The 23,711-nt window shown below is 41.3% G+C and overlaps 2 protein-coding genes, 2 long non-coding RNA genes and 2 pseudogenes across 6 annotated transcripts in view; 2 read left to right on the plus strand and 4 right to left on the minus strand.

Moving 5' to 3' along the window:
* LOC309848625 (mitochondrial ornithine transporter 1-like) overlaps positions 1–1,087 on the minus strand; it is a 192,953-nt gene extending 191,866 nt beyond the window's left edge. The window contains exon 1 of the mRNA XM_082700520.1: positions 948–1,087. The gene's annotated coding sequence lies outside the window, so the exon portion shown is untranslated. The remainder of the gene's footprint in view (positions 1–947) is intronic.
* LOC309848615 (mitochondrial ornithine transporter 1-like) overlaps positions 1–5,081 on the minus strand; it is a 308,432-nt pseudogene extending 303,351 nt beyond the window's left edge. Inside the window, exon 1 of the transcript XR_014316577.1 lies at positions 5,042–5,081. The product of XR_014316577.1 is annotated as a mitochondrial ornithine transporter 1-like (transcript). The remainder of the gene's footprint in view (positions 1–5,041) is intronic.
* The window catches only part of LOC309848617 (mitochondrial ornithine transporter 1-like), a 194,553-nt pseudogene extending 189,422 nt beyond the window's left edge, over positions 1–5,131 (minus strand). The window contains exons 1-2 of the transcript XR_014316578.1: positions 5,042–5,131; positions 2,087–2,211 (exon numbers count right to left, since the gene is read on the minus strand). The product of XR_014316578.1 is annotated as a mitochondrial ornithine transporter 1-like (transcript). The remainder of the gene's footprint in view (positions 1–2,086; positions 2,212–5,041) is intronic.
* Positions 5,132–5,313: 182 nt separating this feature from the next.
* On the plus strand, positions 5,314–22,611 carry LOC309848636. The gene is made up of 3 exons (XR_014303182.1): positions 5,314–5,444; positions 21,513–21,594; positions 22,329–22,611. It is a non-coding gene; the product is annotated as an uncharacterized lncRNA (long non-coding RNA).
* Positions 8,448–10,114, plus strand: LOC309848638. Its single transcript, XR_014303184.1, has 2 exons — positions 8,448–8,704; positions 8,956–10,114. It is a non-coding gene; the product is annotated as an uncharacterized lncRNA (long non-coding RNA).
* LOC309848624 (small ribosomal subunit protein mS31-like) lies at positions 10,581–23,707 on the minus strand. The gene is made up of 6 exons (XM_082700519.1): positions 23,426–23,707; positions 20,821–20,958; positions 17,555–17,628; positions 13,885–13,956; positions 11,963–12,106; positions 10,581–11,241 (listed from the first exon to the last, which is right to left on the minus strand). The coding sequence occupies exons 2-6, from the start codon at positions 20,934–20,936 to the stop codon at positions 11,228–11,230; spliced, it is 420 nt and encodes a 139-aa protein (XP_082556645.1). The 5' UTR covers positions 20,937–20,958; positions 23,426–23,707; the 3' UTR covers positions 10,581–11,227.
* Positions 23,708–23,711: the final 4 nt, after the last annotated feature.

Genomic DNA, 23,711 nt, shown 5'->3' on the forward strand with positions numbered 1-23,711 from the left:
CTCACCCCTCACCAGCCAGGTCCACCTGGCACGGACCCCTGCCAAGGAGCCTGTTGTCCCCCAAAGTCAGATGCTGCAGGGCCATGCTACAGCAGTGATGGGTGATCCCCTGAGACCAGGGCAGGAAAAAATCCCAACTACTTATCAGGAGAATTAAAGGCCATATGTAGACAGGCCCAAAACATGGTAATATTTAAAAAAAACATGCCCGCAATGCCTTACACACCAGACTCCCAACAATACAATTGCTATCTGTATCTGTAAAATTTACTGTAAAGCACATAAGTCGCACCCAAATACCTGTCCACACAGAAATGCCTTTCCAGGAGAAAGAAAATTTGATCACAACAGATTCTACGTCTTTGGCAGACTGACTGACAGACACTTAATTCCAAAAGCTGAGAATCTCTCCTGTAGTTAAATACCACCCTATGGTAAAGACAAAAACTGAACTCAGAGCATTTGCAGGATCGTTAAGAGGGTGCCAGAGGCAGGCAAATGGGGCCACTGTTGCCATGGTCAGGGTCATCCCAATATGGCCTGGGGGTTGGCATGGGGGTGGGAGCGGTGCATGGGGCCATTGGTTGGGCCATGGGTTACCAGCTGCAGCTTGTATGGAACTGAACCAAGGCCTTCAGCAGGCAAGAAGCCAATGGACACCTAGGCCACCCTTAGTTTCCCCTCCTCCTGGGCCAGGACACTCCTGTGGTCTCTAAACTGGAAGCTGGTTCCTGTACTTCTTATCAGTCTGTAATGCACTGTCTATAGCCTTTCTCAATTAGCCTACCTCCATTGACCTTTGGTTCAGGAGAAAATACTTTGTTCTCTAATCTGTAACTTCTTTTTCAAAGTTAAGGGAATGATGGGATGACGAGGGTGGCCCTTGGCTGCACCTAATCTGGTGACCCGGGAGGTCCCACTGGATAGGAGGAAAACAGGCAACTCACCCCTCTGGCCTCTCCACTCCCAGGAACTGAGGCCCTTATAAGAGTCAGTGTAAGGGGAACCTGGGTGGCTCAGTAGGTTAAAGCCTCTGCCTTCTGCTCGGGTCATGATCCGAGGGTCCTGGGATCGAGCCCCGCATCAGGCTCTGAGCTCAGCGGGGAGCCTGCTTCCCTTCCTCTGTCTCTGCCTGCCTCTCTCCCTACTTGTGATCTCTGTCAAATAAATAAATAAATAAATAACATCTTTAAAAAAAAAAAAAAGTCAGTGTAAGAACCTGGCAATTCACAGACCTGTACCCCTGGGGCTGATAATGCATTATATGTTAATTAAAAAAAAATTTTCTTCTTAAAAAAGCGAATCAGTGTAAGTGGCAAGGGTAAACCAGGGTTTTCTTCTGGGAAATAGGAGCATCCCAGCGCTACTCCTCTGGCGCTAAAATAACACAGGAACCTAGAGAACCAAGTCACCGCGCACAGACTTCTAATTACTGCTCTCAGGCTGAGTAAAGGTAATATATCTAAAGACTGGCCTGTGTGTTGCAAGCGCTGCACAGGAGTATTTATCTGTGCCTTTTGAGACCACAGTCAGCCCTGGGGCTCAGCCCCTGCCCAGCCCACACTTCCCTGGCAAATCCTAGGGCCTGTCTTTTCTTTTTAGGGCTTTAGAAACCATCAAAAATCAGCCTCAGTTACCAAAGACATTTCTAAAGAGTGTCCCCCTTTCTTGCCTTGGCAGCAATAAGGACAGTAAGTAGGACTTCCCTGGATAGACGGCATAGTAGGATTCTGGACTACAAGGGCTCTGAAGATTGCCAGGCTTAGAGTGAAATCCCACTTCACCTGCACATGCCAGCTGTGTGACAATGGACAAAGGACTTCAACTCTGAGCTGTGAGGTTTTCCTGCTGTGAACTGAGGACATTCCCACCCTGCACCCACACTCAGAGTTTTATTGTAAGGGAACTGCTCTACCTTCTGCCGTTCTTAGAAGACGATATTACTCTTCGATTACATGGATTCCCTCCAAGGAGAAAGCATGTTCCTTCTGGGAGTGACGAAAGCAATATTTTCACCACGCCTTCACTTGGATCCCACTTGTAGCAGGTACTCCAAGACTAGAGGATGGGTTTCCCCTGGAATTACCTGCAGCCCCCGCTGTGAGGTCAATGGCAGCTTGGATGGCAGGACTGGACTTCATGTTGGCCCACTCCTCTGCTGGTCTCTGTGGAAGGCAACTCTCCAGAGCTTATGATGGGTGTCTCATATCCCTGAAAGGAGACCAGAGCTCACCATCAGTGAAGCCTCTGCAGCCTTTCTCTAGAACTGCTGCCGGGTTACTGGGACGTCAATGTCTGGGAGCTGGGAGATCAGTTCTCCCTTTTGCAAAAAAAGAAAAAAAAAGAAAGAAAAAAAGAAAGGAAGGAAGGAAGAAAGAAAAAGGCAGTGAGGGTATCAGTGCAGCTTAGCAATTGGCCTGCCTTCTACTCGCCCACCATCTCCCCATGAAAAACTCGCAAGTCAAAACCCTTCCATGAGTTATCAGAGCTATAGCCACTCATAGGGAGCATTTCAACCAACCCTTCTGAAAATCTTACAAGTGAATGCCAAATACCATAGACACCCAAGCCATAACAAACTAGTTCTTCAAGGCCTATGTGGAACTGTCAGGCAACTAAGCTCAGTTCTAAATTCAGACAGCAGCCTGAGTTGAGTCCCTCTGAGGAGGTCACAAAACAGTAGGTCTGGAAAGTAATGGCTTAGGTGTTCTGCTAAGTGACATATGCGTGGGTCTCAATTCCTGATCATCCACCAGCAGGATGAGCCCTCAGGTCCCTTAAGCTGGAGGTCCCCCCATATCAAAGGTGAATAATAGAATTATCATAATATAAATGCAATCAAAATAGCCACAAGGGACAGCTTTTCTTAGAAAGACGGAGCACAGCACCAAGCATTAGTCATGGTCACCAAAGGCCTCTTCAGACCTTCTCAACCATAACCAAGTACACAAAACACATGGGAACCTTGTTAAAATACACATTCTGATGTGCTAGGCCTCAGGTGGGACCAGAAACCTTGCCAGTTACTACAAACTCCCAGATGAGGCTGATAATGACTGGCCACCAATCACATTTTGAGAAGCAACACTGTGTCCTAAATTTGTTTGATAAGAATCACTGGAGCACCAGTAAAATATTCAGATAACCAGGCTTCTCTCCTAGTATCTCGTTTCAGCATGTTTGGGCTAGAGCTTAAAAAGTTTGGGAAAACTAGAGTCTACTACTCAACTGTCAGACAAAAATCAACTATCATAGAGAAATGGACTTTAAAAATACAGATTTTTACAAAAAAGGTGGCTCATTAACACATAATATCAAGATAACCAATTCAGCAACCTATTCTGTGTGGTTTTCAAACTAAGTAAGTGATTTATCCGTCAATACCAAAGAACAATTTCTATTCATCACGCTAAAGACCTCTGTGCTCCCACTCAAGCCACCTTTTGGAGGGTGGTGGGCCAGCTGGGTTATTAATGAATGCCAACGTGGACCTAAACAACAGCGGAAAATCATTTTATCCACTAAGAAGTCTTTTTTAACCACTTGACGCCTGTTGTCAATGATCAGACACCAAGAGTCTTGCTTACTTTGCAAAAAAAAAAAAAAAAAAAAAAAATGTAAAACCAGCAACCACAAAAGCATAGTACTAGACTTAAAAAAGCAACTAAGTGAAACAGACAAGACATGCATTTTATGTTATTGATAGGACAGGAGAGGCAGTATCAGTAACTACAGTTGACGAGGTTCTGGCCATCCTGCACCTAGAGAAGGCTATGAGGGTCCTAATTCAATCTCTTCCTTTTCCAGATGGAAAACTGAGGCCACAAAACAAGGGCTTTTCCAAGGTCATACAAGTTAAGTAGTCAGAGGACTCAAGTCTTGCCTTTTGGGTCTGTGCCTACCAAGCAATGCTTAATTCCAGAGTATTCCAACCTGACCAAAAAGAAAAGCAAAAAACAAGCCCCGAACCCTGCATTTTCAAGGAAAAATGGAGGCAAGTGGGGAGAGTCATACAGGGCCTAACCCATGTGGCTTCTCCGTCGGTTGAATTCTTGGGGTGCCAATATTTCTTAGTTTATAAGAAAGGCACAGATCCCACTATGTGTCATCGCTGTGAATTTAACCCCCTCTGGTAATTCAAACTTAAACGCATCAAATCCCACAAGTAAGGACTCAAGAGAATTACTAAAATACTAAATAAACAGTGATGGGAACTAACAAGATTAAGTCAGCAATGGACTCACATTATTGTGTGGTTTAAGAAGGCGGCTTCAAGAAGTCTGGAAAAATACATTCAGCTTGGGGGAGGCAAAACTGGTCAGCAAAAGTTAAAACTCAGACTTGAGCCAGTTGAAAAGCTGAATCCTTTTCGCGCCCCTTTACCTCTCCTGCAAGCACAGGTGGGTCCGACTCCAGGTGAGACAAACAAATCGCCAGCCACACAGCCTTCTTAAGTTCCCAGGAGAAATGAGTTTCTCGCCTGGGAGAACGCTCTGAGTCCGCCTGCTCCACCAGGTAGGGTTGGTGGAGCTCAAGCCTACCCGGCTGCCCTCCCGCCCAGGACTAGAGCCGGACCCAAGGCGCTGAGATGCCGGCCCGTCTGCCCGCTAACACGCCGGCCAGGCAATCGCGCTCCGAGGCTCCGGATCCCGGGGGCACAGGACCCGCGAGGGAGACTGCTTCCCGCTTTCTCGTCCTCGGACTCCAGCCCAACAACCTGCACGAGTCTCCCATTCATAACCGCCCCCACTCGGGCCCGAGCACGGACGGCGCGGTGCCCAGAGGCCTGATGACGCTCCGCGGGGCAAAGAGGACACCCTTCCCGGCAGGTGACTCTACGGGAGAGGCCGCGGAGCCCCGGAGTGTCCGGCGAGCGCCGGTCCATGGCGCCCGTAACGATCTGGGTATGGGGACGGCACAAGCACTGGCCCAAGACGTCCGTAATGACCTGGGCGCGTGGACGGCGCGCGGGCTGCCCGGGAAGGTCGCGCCCCGCTCCCTCCCGCCGCCCCCGGAGCGGCGGTTGTGGGGCTGCGCTCACCGCCAGGACAGTTGGCCGCGCGTGCTGCTCGGGCTCCGCAGCCGGAGCAGCCGCTTAACACCCACGTCCGCCGCGGGCCCGCCCTCCGCCCCGCCCACCCGCGGGGGAGCGCAAAGGGCGGCGGCCCCCGGGGCTCGGAGCTCCCCTGCGGCTGGGGGCTGGCAGCGCGGGGCCAGCGCGGGGAAGCGGAAGTCTGCAGCTTAGGCGGCGCACTTGGCCCCGTGCAGGCTGTGGAACCCCAGGTCCGCGCGCCCGCGAGCTGGAGGACCTGGAGGACAGGGAGCCCGGGCCCCCGGAGTTGCTTCCCTTCGTCCAGGTTCCTGGAGGACTCCGGAGAGGCTCGACCCCAGCTGGAACTCAGGGCGGGGGTTGGTGGTGTTGGGAAGACCCGCTGAAGTCTTATGTAAGTTATGGCACATATAGGGGGGAGGAAAAAGAACTAGCAAAAGAGCTAAATAATTCTAAAGCAAGCTAAGGAAGGAAATAATAAAGGTAACATCCAACATCAATAAGAATAGAAAAATAGAGAAAAATCAACAAAACCAATACTAGTTCCTATCAAAATCTCAGTAAATTTTTGCCAACAAATTTATTCTAAAATTTATATGGAAAGGCATAAGTTTGAGAATAGTTTAACGATCTTGAAAGAGAAGAATAAAATGGGAGCAATAATGCCAAGATTTACTGAAATAGCTACAATAATCAAAAGTGTGGTATTGGGACAGACACACAGATTGATGGGACAAAAGGGACAGCCCAGAAATAGACCCTGTTATGGACTGAATCCTATCTCCTCAAAATTGATAGGTTGAGGTCCTAATCCCCGATGTGACTATATTTAGAGACAGGACCTTTCAAGAGGTAGTTAAGGTTAAATGAAGTTTTAACAGTGGATCCCTGATCCCTCCTTTAGCGGCTTGATCTCCCAACCCTGAGATCATGACCTGAGCTGCAATCAAAAGTCGGATGCTTAACCGACTGAGCCACCCAGGTGCCTCAATGCAACGAAAGATTTAAAAGGTCTAGAATGTATTAAATATAAACAACAACAACCTCCCAAAGCTCTATAGTAAGAAAACCAAACAATCCAATTAGAGAATGGGCAAAAAAGAAGAACAGACATTTCACTGAAAAAAAGATAAATAAATGGCAAACACACACAAGAAAAATGTGGTCAACCTCTGGACCCATTAGGGAAATGCAGATTAAAACCACAATGAGCTATCAATACACATCTATCAGAATGTAAACATATCTAAAAGAAAAACAGCCACAACATCAAATGCTGGTGAGAATGAGAAGCCTGATGGTTCACATATTGCTGGTGAGAATATAAAATGGCACAGCCACTCTAGGAAACAGTTTGGAAGCTTCTTTAAAAAAAAAAAAAAAAATTAAACACGCAGGGGATCCCTGGGTGGCTCAGTTGGTTAAGAGTCTAAGAGTCTGACTTCAGCTCAGGTCTTCTCAGGGCCCTGGGATGAAGCAGTGTGTCAGGCTCCTCCCAAGCCCTGGGCAGGGAGTCTCCTCCCTTTCTCTCTTCCTGTCCTTCCCCTGGCTCATGCTGCACTCTCACTTTCTTTCTCTCTCTCTCAAATGAACAAATAAGTAAAATCTTCAAAAAGCAAAAAAAAAAAAAAAAAAAAAAAACCACACAGAGCTAAACATGTAGGGCGCCCCGCTGGCTCAGTTGGTAGAGCATGTGATCTTGATCTTGGGGTTGTGAGTTTGAGCCCCATGTTGGATGTAGATATTATAAATAAAAAAAGTTAAGAAAATAAAAAAGAAAAGAAAAACTAAACATGCAGCTACCATATGATGAAACAATTTCACTCCTGGGTATTTACCCCAAGGAAATAGAAATCTATATTCATATAAAACTCTGTACAAAAATATTTATAGTACCTTTATTCATAATAGCCCCAAACTGGTAACAACCCAGATGTCTTTTACCAGGTGAATGGTTAAACAAACTATAGGGCACATTCAAATCATGGACTCAATTAAAAAACAAACAAAAACCCTCAACCAACCAAACAACAAAAATAGGCACAAACATACTGATACATAGGACAATTGGCTAAATTTCCAGGTAATTAATCAGGCTGAGTGAAAAACAGTTAATTCCCAAAGGTTACACACTCTATGATTCTATTTGTATATACTTCTTATGACAAAATTACAAAAATAGTGAACAAATTTAGTGATTGCCAGGGATCCATGATTAAGAAGGGGAGGCAGTGGAACGTAAGCAGGTGTGGCTTAGAAGGGCTCTCAGAGGGCTCTGAGATGATGGAACCATGTATCTTGACCGTGGTGGTGGTCTCCTGAGTCTACACATGTGATAAAATTGCACAGAACTAAATACACATGTATAAAGGAATACTTGTAAAGCTGGTTAACATCTGTACACGGCTGGAGAATTCTATCAATGCCAATTGCTTGGCTGTACTACGGTTTGGTTTTGCAGGAAGTTAACTATTGGGAGAAAATGGGTAGAGGCTATCTAGGATATTATCTCTTCAGTTGCATGTGAATCTACAATTATCTCAAAAGGCTTAAAAGCTTTCTACTCACTTGGAGTTAGTTTATATTTACTGAAAGAGATTTTAAAAATTTTATTTGGATACTTAAAGATCTATACATTATTTTTATTTTTAATTTATTTATTTTTAAAAATTTTATTTATTTATTGGACACACAGAGATCACAAGCAGGCAAAGAGGCAGGCAGAGAGAGAGGGGGAAGCAGGCTCCCCACTAAGCAGAAAGCCCAACGCAGGGCTTGATCCGAGGACCCCCAGATTATGACCTGAGCCGAAGGCAGAGAGGCGTAACCCACTGAGTCACCCAGGTGCCCCATACATTATTTTTATTAAAATTGAAGTAAATAAAAAATAAATCAAGGTGGTAGACAGATAAATGGCCACATATCGTACCACTCTCATGCTTCTAGACATTCCCCTTCCCAATGTCATTTTGTCATTTTTTGCATGAATGGAATCGTTTCTCAAACCCTTGAATTCAGGGTGGCAAGTGACCTGCTTTGGTCAATGGGATATTACTCAACACTGTGCAAACACGGGCTTGAAAAGTACCTACACGTCAATACTTGCTCTTCCTTGCTGTTATGAACTCTACTACAGTCGTGTGAAGAAGTCCAAGTTAGTCTTTGAGATGATGTGTGACAGATAACGCGGTTATCTCTACCTCCCCTGACAAGAGCCGGCACCCACAACCAGACATGTGAGACAGGCCGCTCTAGAGGGAACTACCCACAGCTAAGCTGCCAGAACTAGCCAGAAAACCCATAAATTCAGGAGCAGTTGTAAGTTAATTTTTGTTTTACTAATTTTGGTGGTAGCATGTTATGTATCACAAACTGATACATTTCCAAACATATAGTTTAACATTTTTTTGGTGGCATATATATGGCTAAAGAATATTCAAGAGCAAGACTCTGTTAACTGTGTACTAGTAAAAACATGATTAAATTTAAAGTCAAAGTTAAGGCTAAAATAAAAATGCTTTTATCATCACTCCAATATATAATAACTACTACAAAATCGAAGTCAGAATAATGCCATCTAACTGCTCTTACGAATCTCTATGCTGGCAAAACGAAACAGAAGGGACAGTTTTGTGTTTTTTTTGTTTTTTTTTTGTTTTGTTTTTTAAGATTTTATTTATTTGGGGCCCCTGGGTGGCTCAGTCAGTTAAGTTTCTGCCTTCGGCTCGGGTCATGATCTCTGGGTCCTGGGGTCGAGCCCCACATCAGGCTCCCTGCTCAGCAGGGAGTCTGCCTCTCCCTCTGCCTCCTGCTCCCCTGCTTGAGTGCTCTCTCTCTCTCTCTGTCTCTGTCAAATAAATAAAATCTTTAAAAAACAAAACAAAACAAAAAAACAAACAAAAAAGATTTTATTTATTTATTTGACAGACAGAGAGACCACAAGTAGGCAGAGAGACAAGAGAGAGAGGGGAGGAAGCAGGCTCCCCGCTGAGCAGAGAGCCCGATGTGGGGCTCGATCCCAAGACCCTAAGATCATGACCTGAGCCGAAGTCAGAGGCTTTAACCCACTGAGCCACCCAGGTGTCCCCAGAAGGGACAGTTCTTAAAAATAACAACAACCTGGAAAAAAGCTACTTCAAAGTAGAAAATAATTTATATGTTTTATGTGGTAAAACAACACGCTGCAATTTTTTATATAAATGAAAAACACAACACTGGAAAGTAAAGCTGTCAACACAGGAAACGTCATTTTGTCATTTTCAGTATTATGTTCAGAAACTGGCATGGCCCACCCCTAAAAATAAAACACTTTTCCCTCAAAGCATCTAAATAAATCTTCATGAAGCTAACTATTAGTAGAGACAGCATGACATTTTATTAATCTTAAAATTTAAAAATAAGAAATACAGAAGAATATTATTAAACTGTTGAGGCTTCAAATTCTAATGCCACTCTCTTAAAGTATTCTCAAGTTCCAAACTGTATACTGAGGGGAGTGATCAAAGTGAGAAAGTTTCCACAGTTCTTTTCCTGTTTTTCATTCCAATAACAATTGCCTCAAGGAGCTGGAAATGAGATACCTCCCTTTCCCATCCTGAAGCATCAATAATACGTACAGGTATATATGGAAACTTGTCACATTTATCTCCCTAGCCTGGCCAAAACATGTTTTTGTTTTCTTTTTGTAAAAATTAAACTTGCTCAAAACCCAGGTCAAATTTAAGATAAATTTCTTTGGAGTTTGGACATTCAAGATTTTGATGAACTGAAGTGGTTTTGTTTTGTTTTGGTTTTTTTTGAAGATTTTATTTATTTATTTATTTGACAGAGATCACAAGTAGGCAGAGAGGCAGGCAGAGAGAGAGGAGGAAGCAGGCTCCCTGCTGAGCAGAGAGCCCGACAAGGGGCTGGATCCCAGGACCCCGGGATCATGACCTGAGCCGAAGGCAGAGGCTTTAACCCACTGAGCCACCCAGGTGCCCCCAAGTGTTTTATTTTTGATGACAATGTACACTAACCCTTACTTTCCTGTTATCCTATTTGGTGGTTCCAAGAAAATCCTCACTAACAGTTTAAGATTTAAGATCCTTGCAGTACAGTAAAACCCTCTAATAATATTGTTGTAGGAACAGAGATGATGATGGTTGATGATGCTTTACTTATATAACCTCACTTGATTTTCGGAAGAATCACCTGAATTCAGAAGAATACATTTTATTTTTATTCCCATCATTTTATAGACAGGGGAAGTAAGGCTTAGGGAGATTAAGCATACAACTCACTCAAAACTTGAACCCCTAACCACTGTCTCACCTAAATAAAGTCACATGTTCGGGCACCTGGGTAGCTCAGTTGGTTAAGAGTCTGCCTTCCACTCTGGTCATTATCCCAGAATCCTGGGATCAAGCCCTGAATCAGGCTCCCTGCTCAGAAGATAATCTGCTTTTCCTTCTACCCCTCACTCCATACATGCGCGCTCGCTCGCTCTCTCTCTCTCATGAATAAATAAATAAAATCTTAAAAGAAAAAAGTCACGTTATTCTACCTCAATATTATGTTTTAGAACCATATTTTTAATTATGATGACTCAGAACACCCACGTTTCATCAAATAAGGAAATTTTCCCTTAATACCACATACTGCATTCTGCTTATTTCTTTCTTTTAAAATTCTGTGTTCATACAGAGGGGACATGAACTAACATTTATTTACATGTATTATACAATAAGAACTGTGCTGAGCAACTCAAATAACTCTGCCTTAGTTCTTACATTCTTCCAATGATGTACATTTAATTTTCCAGATGAGGAAACTGATCTGGTTTTTTAACCTCAGGAGGTTGTTTTCTTAAAGGCAAATGCCTAATCACTGAGACAGCTAGATCTGTACTCTGGTTTGCACAACTGAAAAGTCCTTGGGCTTTTTTGTCACCCTTCCCTGATACCTACCAGAGTATGGGAAGCATAATACTTTTTTTTTTAACTTTTTTTCAAAAGATTTTATTTATTTATCTACTTGAGAAAGAGCAAGAGTGAGCGACTACAAGCAGGGAGAGCAGCAGGGGCAGAGGCAGAGGGAGAAGCAGGCTCCCTGCTGATCAGGGAGTCTGATGTGGGTCTCGATCCCAGGACCCTGGGATCATGACCTGAGCTGAAGGCAGATGTTTTACCGACTGAGTCACCCAGGTGCCCCTGGAAAGAATAATACCTTGAGAAATATACATTTTATATACACCAGGTGAAACACAGCAACATCCTTTATGACTGCATATACCATACAGATCCACAAAATATTCAGAATTTCTTAAAGGTTTTATCATTCTTCAAAAAGTTTTCCTACACAAAGTAATAATTTATGAAGATATGACAAAATATTTCTGAAAATTAAGCTTCCATTCCAATTATTAATCCAAACAAATGAAAGATTATAAAAAAATAAAATGTTACAATGACAGCATACTACTACAAAGGTTAAAATATGGACTACATTTTCCTAAGACTTACCGCGATGTTTACAATTCCTAGCTAACGGTATCATAAGGGTGCCTGGGTGGCTCAGTCGATTAACTGTCTGCCTTTGGTGCAGGTCATGATCCCAGGGTCCTGGGATCGAGCCCCACATCAGGCTCTCTGCTTGGCAGGGAGCCTGCTTCCTCCTCTCTCTCTGCCTGTCACTCTGCCTACTTGTGATATCTATCTGTCAAATAAATAAATAAAATCTTAAAAAAAAAAAAGACCAGAATTAAGAGAAATTCTAACTTAAAAAAAAAAAAACACTGTCAAATTTCTTTTCAGACACCACAGAAATATTTATACAGTTTTGAAATTCATGTAAATATCTAGACTCTATGACTGAACACCAACCAGACTTAATCTCCATACGGAATTTTATAAACCTCTGAAATTAACTTACCGGCTTCATTGTCAATTGGAAACTCCCACAGCTTCCCCTCTTTGGTCCACTGGATCATCTCTGCAAAACCGTTCTGAAGGGGCTGTCCATTTACCATGGCCAACTGCTTCGCAAATTCCATGTCCCAAGGTGAAGGTGCTGTCTCTATAATAACATTTCCAAATAATCACAAGTCAATGTATATATCTTTATTTTTTAAAATGATATAATCAACTCTAAATTAGTAATACATTTCAGGCCCTGAGGATTAAAATAAACAGTATATAATGAAAGGTCACTCACTGAGAGCTAAAGCTAAAGGAAGATGACAAAAATCCTACAGTGACAATTCCTGCAAGCCTTAGCATTTACTATACTGCTGGGCAAGCAAGCCCTAAAATCTCACCATCCCCTCTACTGGAAAGAAAAAGGAATGTGTATTTTCTTTAAGAATGTTTTCATGAATGTGAGTAATTTTTTTTTTAAGATCTATTTATTTATTTTAGAGGTCCCTGGGTGGCTCAGTTGGTTAAGCATCTGCCTTCAGCTCGGGTCATGATCCCAGGATTCTGAGATCAAGCCCTACATTGGGCTCTCTGCTCAGTGGGGAGCCTGCTTCTCCCTCTCCCATTCCCCCTGCTTGTGTTCCCTCTCTCACTGTGTCTGTCACCGTCAAATAAATAAATAAAATCTTTGGAAAAAAAATATTTATTTATTTGAGAGAGAAAGAGAGGGAGAGACCACGTGTGCAAGAGAAGGAAGGGGGTAGGAAGAGAATCTTAAGCTATCCCTGAGCACAGAGCCTGCCAACCAGGGCTGGATCTCACGGCCCTACGCCAAAATCAAGAGTTGGATGCTTAAATGACTGAGCCACCAAGGTCTCCCATGAATGTATTTTTTACATAACATGTGACTTTAATATTTAAAGTCTAGCCTCTTTATCTTTATTTTTAGTCTGTCAAGATAAGTCACAATATACTACTATTAATGACCAAAGAAATTAAATTAACATAATAATGAAACTACTAAAGGATGAGGAGCACTGACTCTGCTAATGCTTTTTATGCATTAGTTCATCTCATCCTCACAACCAACTCAATGAGTAAGTTCATATAAGGTTAGCTTATGACCACCATCATATAACATTTCAATTATTTATTTGCTTTGGAAATTGAAGACATCTTTCAAGAATGAATCCTATTTCCACCAGTCACTGCTGGTGGGAATGTAAAATGGTACAACCTCTCTGAAAAATAGTTTGGCAGTTTCTTAAAAAGTTAAAAATACACTTAGCATACAATTTCACTACTAGATATTTACCCAAAACAAAACTATGTCTACACACAGACTTGTATGTGACAGTTCATGGACAAACCACACCTATGCTTAATTAGCCACATTTACAGAATAATCATTAACAGGGGCACCTGGGTGGCTCAGTGGGTTAAGCCGCTGCCTTCTGCTCAGGTCATGATCCCAGGGTCCTGGGATCGAGCACCGCATCGGGCTCTCTGCGTGGCAGGGAGTCTGCTTCCACCCTCTCACTCTGCCTGCCTCTCTGCCTACTTGTGATCTCTCTCTGTCAAATAAATAAATAAAATCTTAAAAAAAAATAATCATAACAGCAAAATAATTATCAGTCACATTTTATAGATTTATTCAATAGGCAATGATCAGCCCATGTCTTTTCGGTGATGACAATCATCACCACCATCATCACTGTCATTGCTAACGGCTGCAACTATGTCCTGAATGTCAACTGTGGTTTTGGCACTGTGCCTGACACTTGAATTACATTACTTCATTTAATCCTTGCGAGGTAGGCATTAGCCCTATTTTATAGATGGAGAACGGGAAACTCAGAGAAGTTAGTATGACAGAATCTGAATTTGAATAATCCACATCTATCAAATACCAAAATTCCTTCCATTACGCTATATTACCTCTCAGTTCTAAATTACTGCAGGGTAAGTAGAAAGGTCTATGACTACATCCTTTGCAGCAGTGGAACGAACCTGGAGGGAAGCAAAATGTGGGAATCATGGGACAAAAGAACTCATTCATTCTGTCAATAATTACTGAATGCCAACTATACATCAGCATTACTTTAAGTGGGAGAGAGACAGCCGTGAATAAAAACCGAATTGAAGTTTGTACACGGTTGATATTATACTTAACTGGGAACAAAAGACATTCTTTAGACTCGATCAAGTATAACTTATTAAAACAGTACCTTCATTGAATTTTTAAAAAATTTTACTTACTTATTCTTACTTAATCTAGAGAGAGAGAGAACAGGGGGAGGAACAGAGGGAGAGAGACAAGCAAACCCCCTGCAACTTGGGACACATCAGGCTCCATCCCACCTTGAAATCATGACCTGAGCTGAAACCAAGAGTGGGATGCTTAACCAACTGAACTACCCAGGCGCCCCCTAGGGTAAATGTTAATAAATTTACCTTATGAGAGTACAATCATTTTATATTTTTTATAGAATACATAAAACTTCAGTGCTTCTTTGCCAGCTAATTTCAGGTTTAAGAAACAAGATTTCTGATTTTAAATAGCAAGCTGGCTCCTTCAAGAATCCAAGTGCCTCTGCTGGCTGTTCATTAGGTGGACAACCGCAGCTGCCCTGACAATAAATGCCCTTTTTAAAAATTTCTTTTCAGCATAACAGAATAGTTTGTGTACCACACCCAGTGCTCCATGCAATACATGCCCTCCATACTAGCCACCACCTGGCTCCCCCAACCTCCCACCCACGGCCCCTTCAAAATCCTCAGATTGTTTTCCAGAGTCCATAGTCTCTCATGGTTCATCTCCCCTTTCAATTTCCCTCAAGTCCCTTCTCCTCTCTATCTCCCTATGTCCTCCATGTTATTTGTTATGCTACACAAATAAGTGAAACCATATGGTAATTGACTGTCTGCTTGACTTATTTCACTCAGCATAATCTCTTCCAGTCCTGTTCATGTTGACACAAAAGTTGGGTATTCATCCTTTCTGATGGAGGCATACTCCATAGTGTATATGGACCACATCTTCCTTATCCATTTGTCTGTAGAAGGGCATCTTGGTTCTTTCCACAGTTTAGCGACCATGGCCACTGCTGCTATAAACATTGGGGTACAGATGGCCCTTCTTTTCACTACATCTGTATCTTTGGGGTAAATACCCAGGAGTGCAATTGCAGGGTCATAGGGAAGCTCTATTTTTAATTTCTTGAGGAATCTCCACACCGTTCTCCAAAGAGGCTGCACCAACTTGCATTCCCACTAAGTGCAAGAGGGTTCCCCTCTCTCCACATCCTATCCCAACAAACGTTGTTTCCTGTATTGCTAATTTTGGCCATTCAAACTGGTGTAAGGTGGTATCTCAATGTGGTTTTAATTTGAATCTCCCTGATAGCTAGTGATGATGAACATTTTACATATGTCTGATAGCCATTTGTATGTCTTCATTGGAGAAGTGTCTGTTCATATCTTCTGCCCATTTTTTTTATATGATTGTTTTGTGTGTGTTGAGTTTGAGGAGTTCTTTATAGATCCTGGATATCAACCTTTTGTCTGTACTGTCATTTGCAAATATCTTCTCCCATTCCGTAGGTTGCCTCTTTATTTTGTTGACTGTTTCCTTTGCTGTGCAGAAGCTTTTGATCTTGATAAAGTCCCAAAAGTTTATTTTCCCTTTTGTTTCCTTTGCCTTTGGAGACATATCTTCAAAGAAGTTGTTGTGGCTGATATTGAAGAAGTTACTGCCTGTGTTCTCCTCTAGGATTCTAATCCACGTTGACCACATAAACCATGTAGACCACGCTGAGGTCTTTTATTCATTTCAAGTTTATCTTTGTGTACAGTGTAAGAGAATGGTCGAGTTTCATTCTTCTATATATAGCTGTCCAATTTTCCCAGCACCATTTATTGAAGAGACTTGTCTTTTTTCCATAGTATATTTTTTTCCTAATAAATGTCCTTTTTGATGCAAGTGTAACAGCTGCCACATCAATAGGGAAGAGGTGATCTATTCTCCAGGACCACACATTTTATTGTGCTTTTTTCAAGTAGCTTGTTAGAATCCTCTAAGTGAGTGTGTGTGTGTGTATGTGTGTGCGTGTATGTGCATTTTGTATTCCCCCCCCTTTTTTTAAAAGATTTTATTTATTTATTTGACAGAGATCACAAGTAGGCAGAGAAGCAGGCAGAGAGAGAGGGAAGCAGGCTCCCCGCTGAGCGGAGAGCCCCGAAATGGGGCTTAATCCCAGGACCCTGAGATCATGGCCTGAGCGGAAGGCAGAAGCTTAACCCAATGAGCCAACCAGGTGCCCCCCCCCCTTTTTATTAAGATAATCTCAGCAACCAATATGGGCCTTAAACCCACAACCCCAAGATCCAGTTACATGCTCTGAGATCTAAGCCAGCCAGATGCCCCTTGTACTTCCTGTCCATCATATAAGACAGAAAGCAATTTTCGCATTAAGTGCAGGCAAGTAGTTCTCTCAGTTTCTCCTTTAGCTTAAAAAGAACAAACACTGATTGAATTAACTCCTTGCCTCTATGGATTGATATTTCATAGCTCAATTTGTTCAAAAAAAGCATTTATTTAAAAAACATTTTTTTAAGCATTTATGATTTAAGGTAGTTAATTCCTACAATTCATCAGCCACTGGCTAGGTGTTGCTGGGTATAGAAAAATCAGTGAAACCCAGCCCCTATATCTAGCAATTTACTGAATAGTGGGAAAAATCAGATGTTTATATAAGTAACTATAATAGATTAAATGAGCCATTGGAGGCAGGCCACGGAACTTAAATATCAATTACAAAATTATCAAGCCCAAAAGCTAACTTATAATCTTTGGAAATGAAAGCCACTTGTAAGCTGAAGACCGTTTGTATTGAGCTTCCTGTTTATCTGAATTTATCAGTAAACCACACTTAATATCAAGCAAGAGGACACTCTTAGATCTCTTTTAATTAGACTTATATGGTGATTATGAAAGATTTGACCTCTTACCCAAAGGGATAAGTACATGGAACAAGGATGGCGTGTTTTAAAAAAAAAAACACGACCACCACAAATCTGCTAAATATATTTCCTGACTGCTCTTCTTCCCAGCTCCTAAACAATCACTAAGTCAAATCATTAAGTTCTACAAATACATCTCCCTTTTTTTTCTTTTTAATATTGTATTTATTTATTTGAGACTAAGGCAGAGGCTCAATGACTGAACCACCCAGGGTCCCCATCTACGCCCCCATCTCCTCTTCTAGATAGCAAGCTGCCTCAGGGCAGAAACCAGTTTATCTTTTGTAATAACATAGTTGCAAATAGAGGGTGACAGTTAATGTTCTAACCCAAATCAGTAGCCAACTGCTAGCTCTGGATTTAAGAAGGTGGTAGTAAATACCTCCCACTGTCTCACAGAATGCAGCATTTCAAGGCAGGAATCTGGCCAAGACTAGCAATGGCAACAATTACATTCATAAGCAGGATCCAGGCCAACGACAGGACAGATTATTAAAATACCTCACATTGAGCAATCAAAACATTAAGGACTTTTTTTTTAAAGATGGAATGTTTCTACACCTGAGAAATCATGTTCTTAACAAACCTGTTTCAGGTGCCTCTTCGGTAACTGCCTTAAGGTCAAAAATATTAAGTCTCTTCCTTTTGAGCATATTTTTCCTAGGACTGAAAAAGAAAAAACAATTTAACTTAATATTTTTACAATGGTCAACAAAAAATTGAGAAAACTATTCTATTATTAACATTTGTAAAGATTTTATTTATTTATTTGACAGAGAGAGAGAGACACAGCGAGAGAGGGAACAGAAGCAGGGGGAGTGGGAGAGAGAGAAGCAGGCTTCCCTTCCCACCAAGCAGGGTGCCCAATGTGGGGCTCAATCCCAGAACCCTGGGATCATGATCTGAGCCAAAGCAGATGCTCAATGATTGAGCCACCCAGGCTCCCTTAAGAAAACTATTTTATATGAAATACTCAATGTAGAAATTAAAAGTAATTCCACTGGGGTGCCTGGGTGGCTTAGGTCATGAATCCAGGGTCCAGAATGAGCTCTGCAGCAGGCTCCCTGCTCAGCGGGAAAGCTATTAAAATATGCTAAATTAAAAGTTGTTAAAGTCAACAGTTGTCTTAGTTTAAGGGCAGAAAATACTGCATGTTTAATTACAAACTATAATTATAAAAGATGGCACAGATAAATCAAAACATTCCCACTTATAAAGCAATCACTCTGTAATTTTAACATAATGATTAACTTTACCTAACATTTAAAATTAACTATTAAAATTAATGTCAGAGAGTTAATAGGTAACTTTTCCTTGTATATTTTAATCAACTGCTTTATTCATCAATTCACATTCATACTTGAATAAATTTACTGGGAGATTAAAAACCAGTTCAAAACTGGATAATCAGTTTTAATATAATTTTGAATTCTTGGGGCACCTTGTTGGCTCAGTCAGTTAACTGTCTGCCTTTGGCTCAGGTCATGATCTCGGGGTCCTGGGATTGAGTCCCCCCACATTGGGCTCCCTGCTCAGTGAGGAGCCTGCTTCTGTATCTCAAATAATAAATAAAATAAATAAAATCTTTAAAATTTTTAAAATTCTTTTCTGAATCAAATTTTTTTTATGAAATCACATTAACTGAAAATATTCAACTACCATATTGAAATTAGATAAAGTAATCTCAAATCACTTAAGTTTTCCTTTAACAGATCCCCAAGTATTCTTAAACAGAGGTATTTACGCTCCCCAACTATTTTCAGTGCTTTTGGGTCCCTCTCCCCACCTGCACGCCCTCACTTTGCATCAGGTTAACAGGCTGATGGATTAAGGTAACTCACAGCAAACAGGGAATGACTTGGTAAAGTATGGAATTTTAGAATGTACTAAAGAGGAAGGGAAGGGAACAGACATTTGCTGTGCATCTACTATATATAGTTGGCACACTCCTTTCCTATTTTTCAAGAAAGCCATTTAAGTCAGGCTTCAGTTTCAGCATTTTATAGAAGGGGACATGGAATGACAAGGCTATAAAAGTTGCCCCAGTCCCAGAATTAGTCATTGGCATAATGCCAAGATTGTGAGACAGGCCAGAATGACTCCAAAGCCAGTGTTCTGTGCCTCACCCCTCTCAGATGTCTCTTCCTGAAGGAATTAACCCAAGGTGTATCTGTGGTAACTACCTAGTCCCGGATTGTCTCAGGCTGTCCCATGACAGAGCAGGGTAAAAATCTGGTATCCCATCACTCCTCTCCCTTACTCTAGAGTCCTTCAGTCAGTTTAACACAGTCATTATATGCACATAAACAACTGTCCTACTTTTTAGCTTCTCCCTTACCACTTTCTAAGAATTTTTTTTTGACAGACACACACATGTGTTGGCGGCGGCGGGGGTGGGGGGCTGGAAGGAGGAAGAAGAGAGAGGGAGAAGGAGTGAAAGAATCCTAAGCAGGCTCATCTCACATCCCGGAGATCATGACCTGAGCTAAAATCAAAAGTCAGACACTTAACCAACTGAGCCACCCAGGTGCCCTGCCACCTTCTAATTTTTAATGATGACTAATATCACCAAGAATCAAACTATGATATAGCATTCTGATGTAGTTTTGTGGAATCACTTCAAAGATGACTGATTCAAACAAGACTGAAATTATATATATATATATATTTTTTTTCTTTTTTTTTTAAAGTAAGCTCTATGCCCACCACAGGGCTTGAACTCACAACCCCCAGAAATTAAGAGTTGCATACTCTACTGACTGAGCCAGCCAGGCACCCCTGAAATTAAATATTTTGAGGAATCTTAAGTAAAACTCCAAGTATACATTATACTCTATCCAACATGTCATAGGCATAAAATCATTCTCTAAATCGTAACTTCTTGAACTTGATTTGTTAACAGCTGACTATCTTTTACAATCTTCCTATACAAATCAGTAGTTTAACTTCTGATTAACTTGCTGGGATTATACTTAAAAGAAAATCCAAAGAATACATAACATGTCAAAAACACTCACTGTAAGCTCCCCCTTCTATCAAGATCAGTTAGTTTTTGTTAGAGCATACTAAATATCTGGTTTCCCCTCCCCAAATATTACTTCATGGGCTTGAAGGAGAGAAAACAGAAACTTTCTGTAAATACAGACAGCTTTTTATTATAAAATAATTACATAAGGCATGGCTTAGCATCTTTAAGTCTGCAAATCACCAAATTCAAATTGCCACAAATAATCTACCACCTTAAGGTATTATAATGGATCTTTCATTCTTTCTTTTTTTTTTTTATGGTGGATTATTTCTCTAGGGTATGAATAATGATAATTACATAGAGATAGAAAAGTTAAATATACTGTTATGTACATATCAGAATGAAAAATAATGCTTCTCACAAGTGCTCATTTGTTCAGAATTCAATCAGTTCCACTTACCTAAAATCAGGAGACCTCCACTCATCATGGATAAATAGGAGGCAGGGCCCAATGTGATTAATGGTATAGAAAAGCACAAGACTACTTAACCTAGAACATCCGTTTCCTCTATAGGAAATGGTACATGCAGGGTGAGAAGAGAGATATAAATGCATCCATAATGCTCAAATACCTATCATCAGTAACATGCACAGAATAAAGTAAATCTACAGAGAAACAAATAAAACTAACAAAACCACAAGACTACTTAACCTAGAACATCCGTTTCCTCTATAGGAAATGGTACATGCAGGATGAGAAGAGAGATAATAAATGCATCCATAATGCTCAAATACCTATCATCAGTAACATGCACAGAATAAAGTAAATCTACAGAGAAACAAATAAAACTAACAAAACCAAACAGACTGCAAAGCCTGAGTACCTTTTCTTAAGATCATCAGTCTTCTGTCCCATGAAACTGTCAGTTCCTTCATCAAAATGAATTTGATGCACTGGTCTTGTACTAACTCTACCTGTGGCAGATTTGGCAACTTTCATATCTGGTATTACATTACTGACGCTGAAATAAGAAAAAGGTCAAGTGTATTAGAAACTGTAGCTACAGGACAGTAATAAACTTTCTTATACACGAGATTCCTATTATTTAATTCATATTTCACTTCCATGCACTATAACAGCACAAAGCATTATGTTTAAATGAAAGATTTTATGTCACATGTTAATTCACATCCCACAGACCACTAAGATTTATATTTCTTTTTGAAATACAACTTTTGAAGGTATTCTTCAGAAATGTTCATTTAAAACATAAAAGTGTCACTTTGATGTGACACTATTAAAAAAAAGTGTCACTTATGAAACAGTATCAGACATCTGAAGTAGTATATCAACTTCAAACCTGGCATAAAATAATGAGATGAGAGGCAGAGTGAGGTGGTGTCAGCTAAAACATAAGGATAAGAGTAAAGGTGAAGGAAACAGGCCTGAAGATGATCATACTGTACATAAGACCAGCAAAGTATTTAACAGGAAAAAATTAATATTCTCAGAGAAACCATGTTATTCTTACACTTGTTTTTAATCACAGTACTGAATTTATCATTTCTTTTTCAGGGACAAGAAATCGTGTAACTTCGCAAAAGAAAATTTTTAACCATTCCATTGATCTTTGAAAGACTGCAATCTTACTTAACATGTCAGTTAAAAAAAAAATTACTAATATTCCACCTATGAGAAATATTTAATGTCTAAATTGATATACTGTGCACCTTATTCACCAGTCACAGGAAAAGAATCTATTTTGAAAATAGATTGTGTTGGTAATGTGTGATGTGACACTATTAAAAAAAAAGTGTCACTTATGAAACAGTATCAGACATCTGAAGTAGTACTATCAACTTCAAACCTGGCATAAAATAATGAGATGAACTATTTGATTCGACAGAACTATTTGATTCACTAACCTAACTTCAGTTCTTTCTCCATCTTTCTGTGCCTTTGAGAACTCCTCATGCTGCTGCAGTTGCCTGAGCAGCTCTGTCTTGGTTGTCTGCTTATCAAAACGGAGAAAATCTGCATCAGCAGATGCTGCTGCTTCCAACTCAGGACCCACGGACTTGGTTCTAACAAAGAAAATGAAAAACAAGAGAAAAAAAAAAAGGCATTACCTATTATGCCGTTAGTTTAGTGGAAAGTAAAGTGATTCTTTTCCAGAAAAAACTTTTTTTGTCATTCAAAAAATCCATTTCTGACAAAAATCAATAATTTTTAAATATTTGGCTTTTTTAAAGGAGGCACCACACCCAGCCTGGGGCTCAAACTCAGGACCCTGAGAGTCAAGATCAAGAGTCACATGCTCAATCCACAGAGCCACCCAGTGCCCTAGGTAAAGCTTTTTTGTTTTTAAGATTTTCTTGATTTATTTGACAGAAAGATACAGCAAGAGACGGAACACAGTCGGGAGTACTGGGAGAGGGAGAAGCAGGCTTCACACCAAGCAAGGAGCCTGATGAAGGGCTGGATCCCAGGACACTCAGATCAGGACCTGAAGGCAGACACCTAACAACTGAGTCACCCAGGCGCCCCAGTATTGGTTTTATATAAACTTTAAAATGTCAAAAGTTGAAGGTAATGGATACTTGTTGAAGCACAATAGTAACTCAGAACAACACATTAAAGTAATATATTAAAGTATAAATTAAGCACAATACTAACTCAGAACATATTAAGTTAAATATGTATTTTATATATATATATTTATGTAATGGGTAAAGGAGAGGGGTGGGGAAAAAAAGAGTGGCGGTTATAGTTCACTGGATTTTTAGATGCCAATTTATTTCAGAAACTATATATATTGCAAGCCAATATTAAAGTAGCTAAATCTCTTCACATATCATGATGGATATAGTACTCAGCTCATGCTATTCACATGAATGCAACAATGAAAAGTTGGATTAAAAAACAAAGGGATGGTCGGTAATACTCCTTTTATACAACTTCTGGAACACGACTGGGATTAGTAAAGCATTCTGTGCTGCCCACACCATCTCAGCTTCCCTCCGCTAAACTGGAATTGCATGCTTGGTGAACAAGCTTCGTGGTGGCAGAACTTCGGGGTTTAACGCCAGTATCGGTGCAGTGTGAGTACTTTAAATGACGAATCAAAGAAAAAATGGAGGCAGGAATGAGACCGTTATAGTCTCGGGAAGTTTAAAAAAAAAAAAAAAGAAAAGAAAAAAGGAGTGGGTGAGACAACTTTGCTTCTGGAGCCCGGACTGAATGGGGGGAGGCGTGGCGAAGCGCTCGGGACAGGAGCCAACCTTGGACCCCGAGCTCTGTTTCTCACCCCGTTATGACCTTGGGCAAGTCATTTTAGCTTTCTGGGATTTCCCGTTCCTCAGCTTTACAGCAACGGCCTCTGAGATCCCGCGGGCTGGAACATCCACCCCAGGAAGCGGAGAAGGACCACTGAACGCTCCGGAGGTTGCCTTGACACCCGCAGGGCCAACAGCGCCCCAATGCGGTACCTGACCGTTCCGTGCGGAGCACCGAGTAGCACAATCGCAGCCTCTGAGCCTCCAGAGCATAAAGGGAAGCGGGAGAGAGGGCGCAGAGGTAGGAACGCGGAGACCCTCGGAAACACCGCCAAGACACAAACGCAACTGGGAGCAGAAACGATCAGGCCGTCCCTCTGCCAAACACGTCCCCCGCTCTCTCTTTCCGTTCCGCCGCCTGGTGCGTTCCTTCCCTTCACGTTCCGGTGGGCAACAGGGGCCTGTAACTGAGTTCCGGCCTCGGCCGCGACCCGGCCCT

The sequence above is a fragment of the Mustela nivalis genome (genome assembly GCF_964662115.1).
Source record: "Mustela nivalis genome assembly, chromosome: 15".
Taxonomy (NCBI): domain Eukaryota; kingdom Metazoa; phylum Chordata; class Mammalia; order Carnivora; family Mustelidae; genus Mustela; species Mustela nivalis.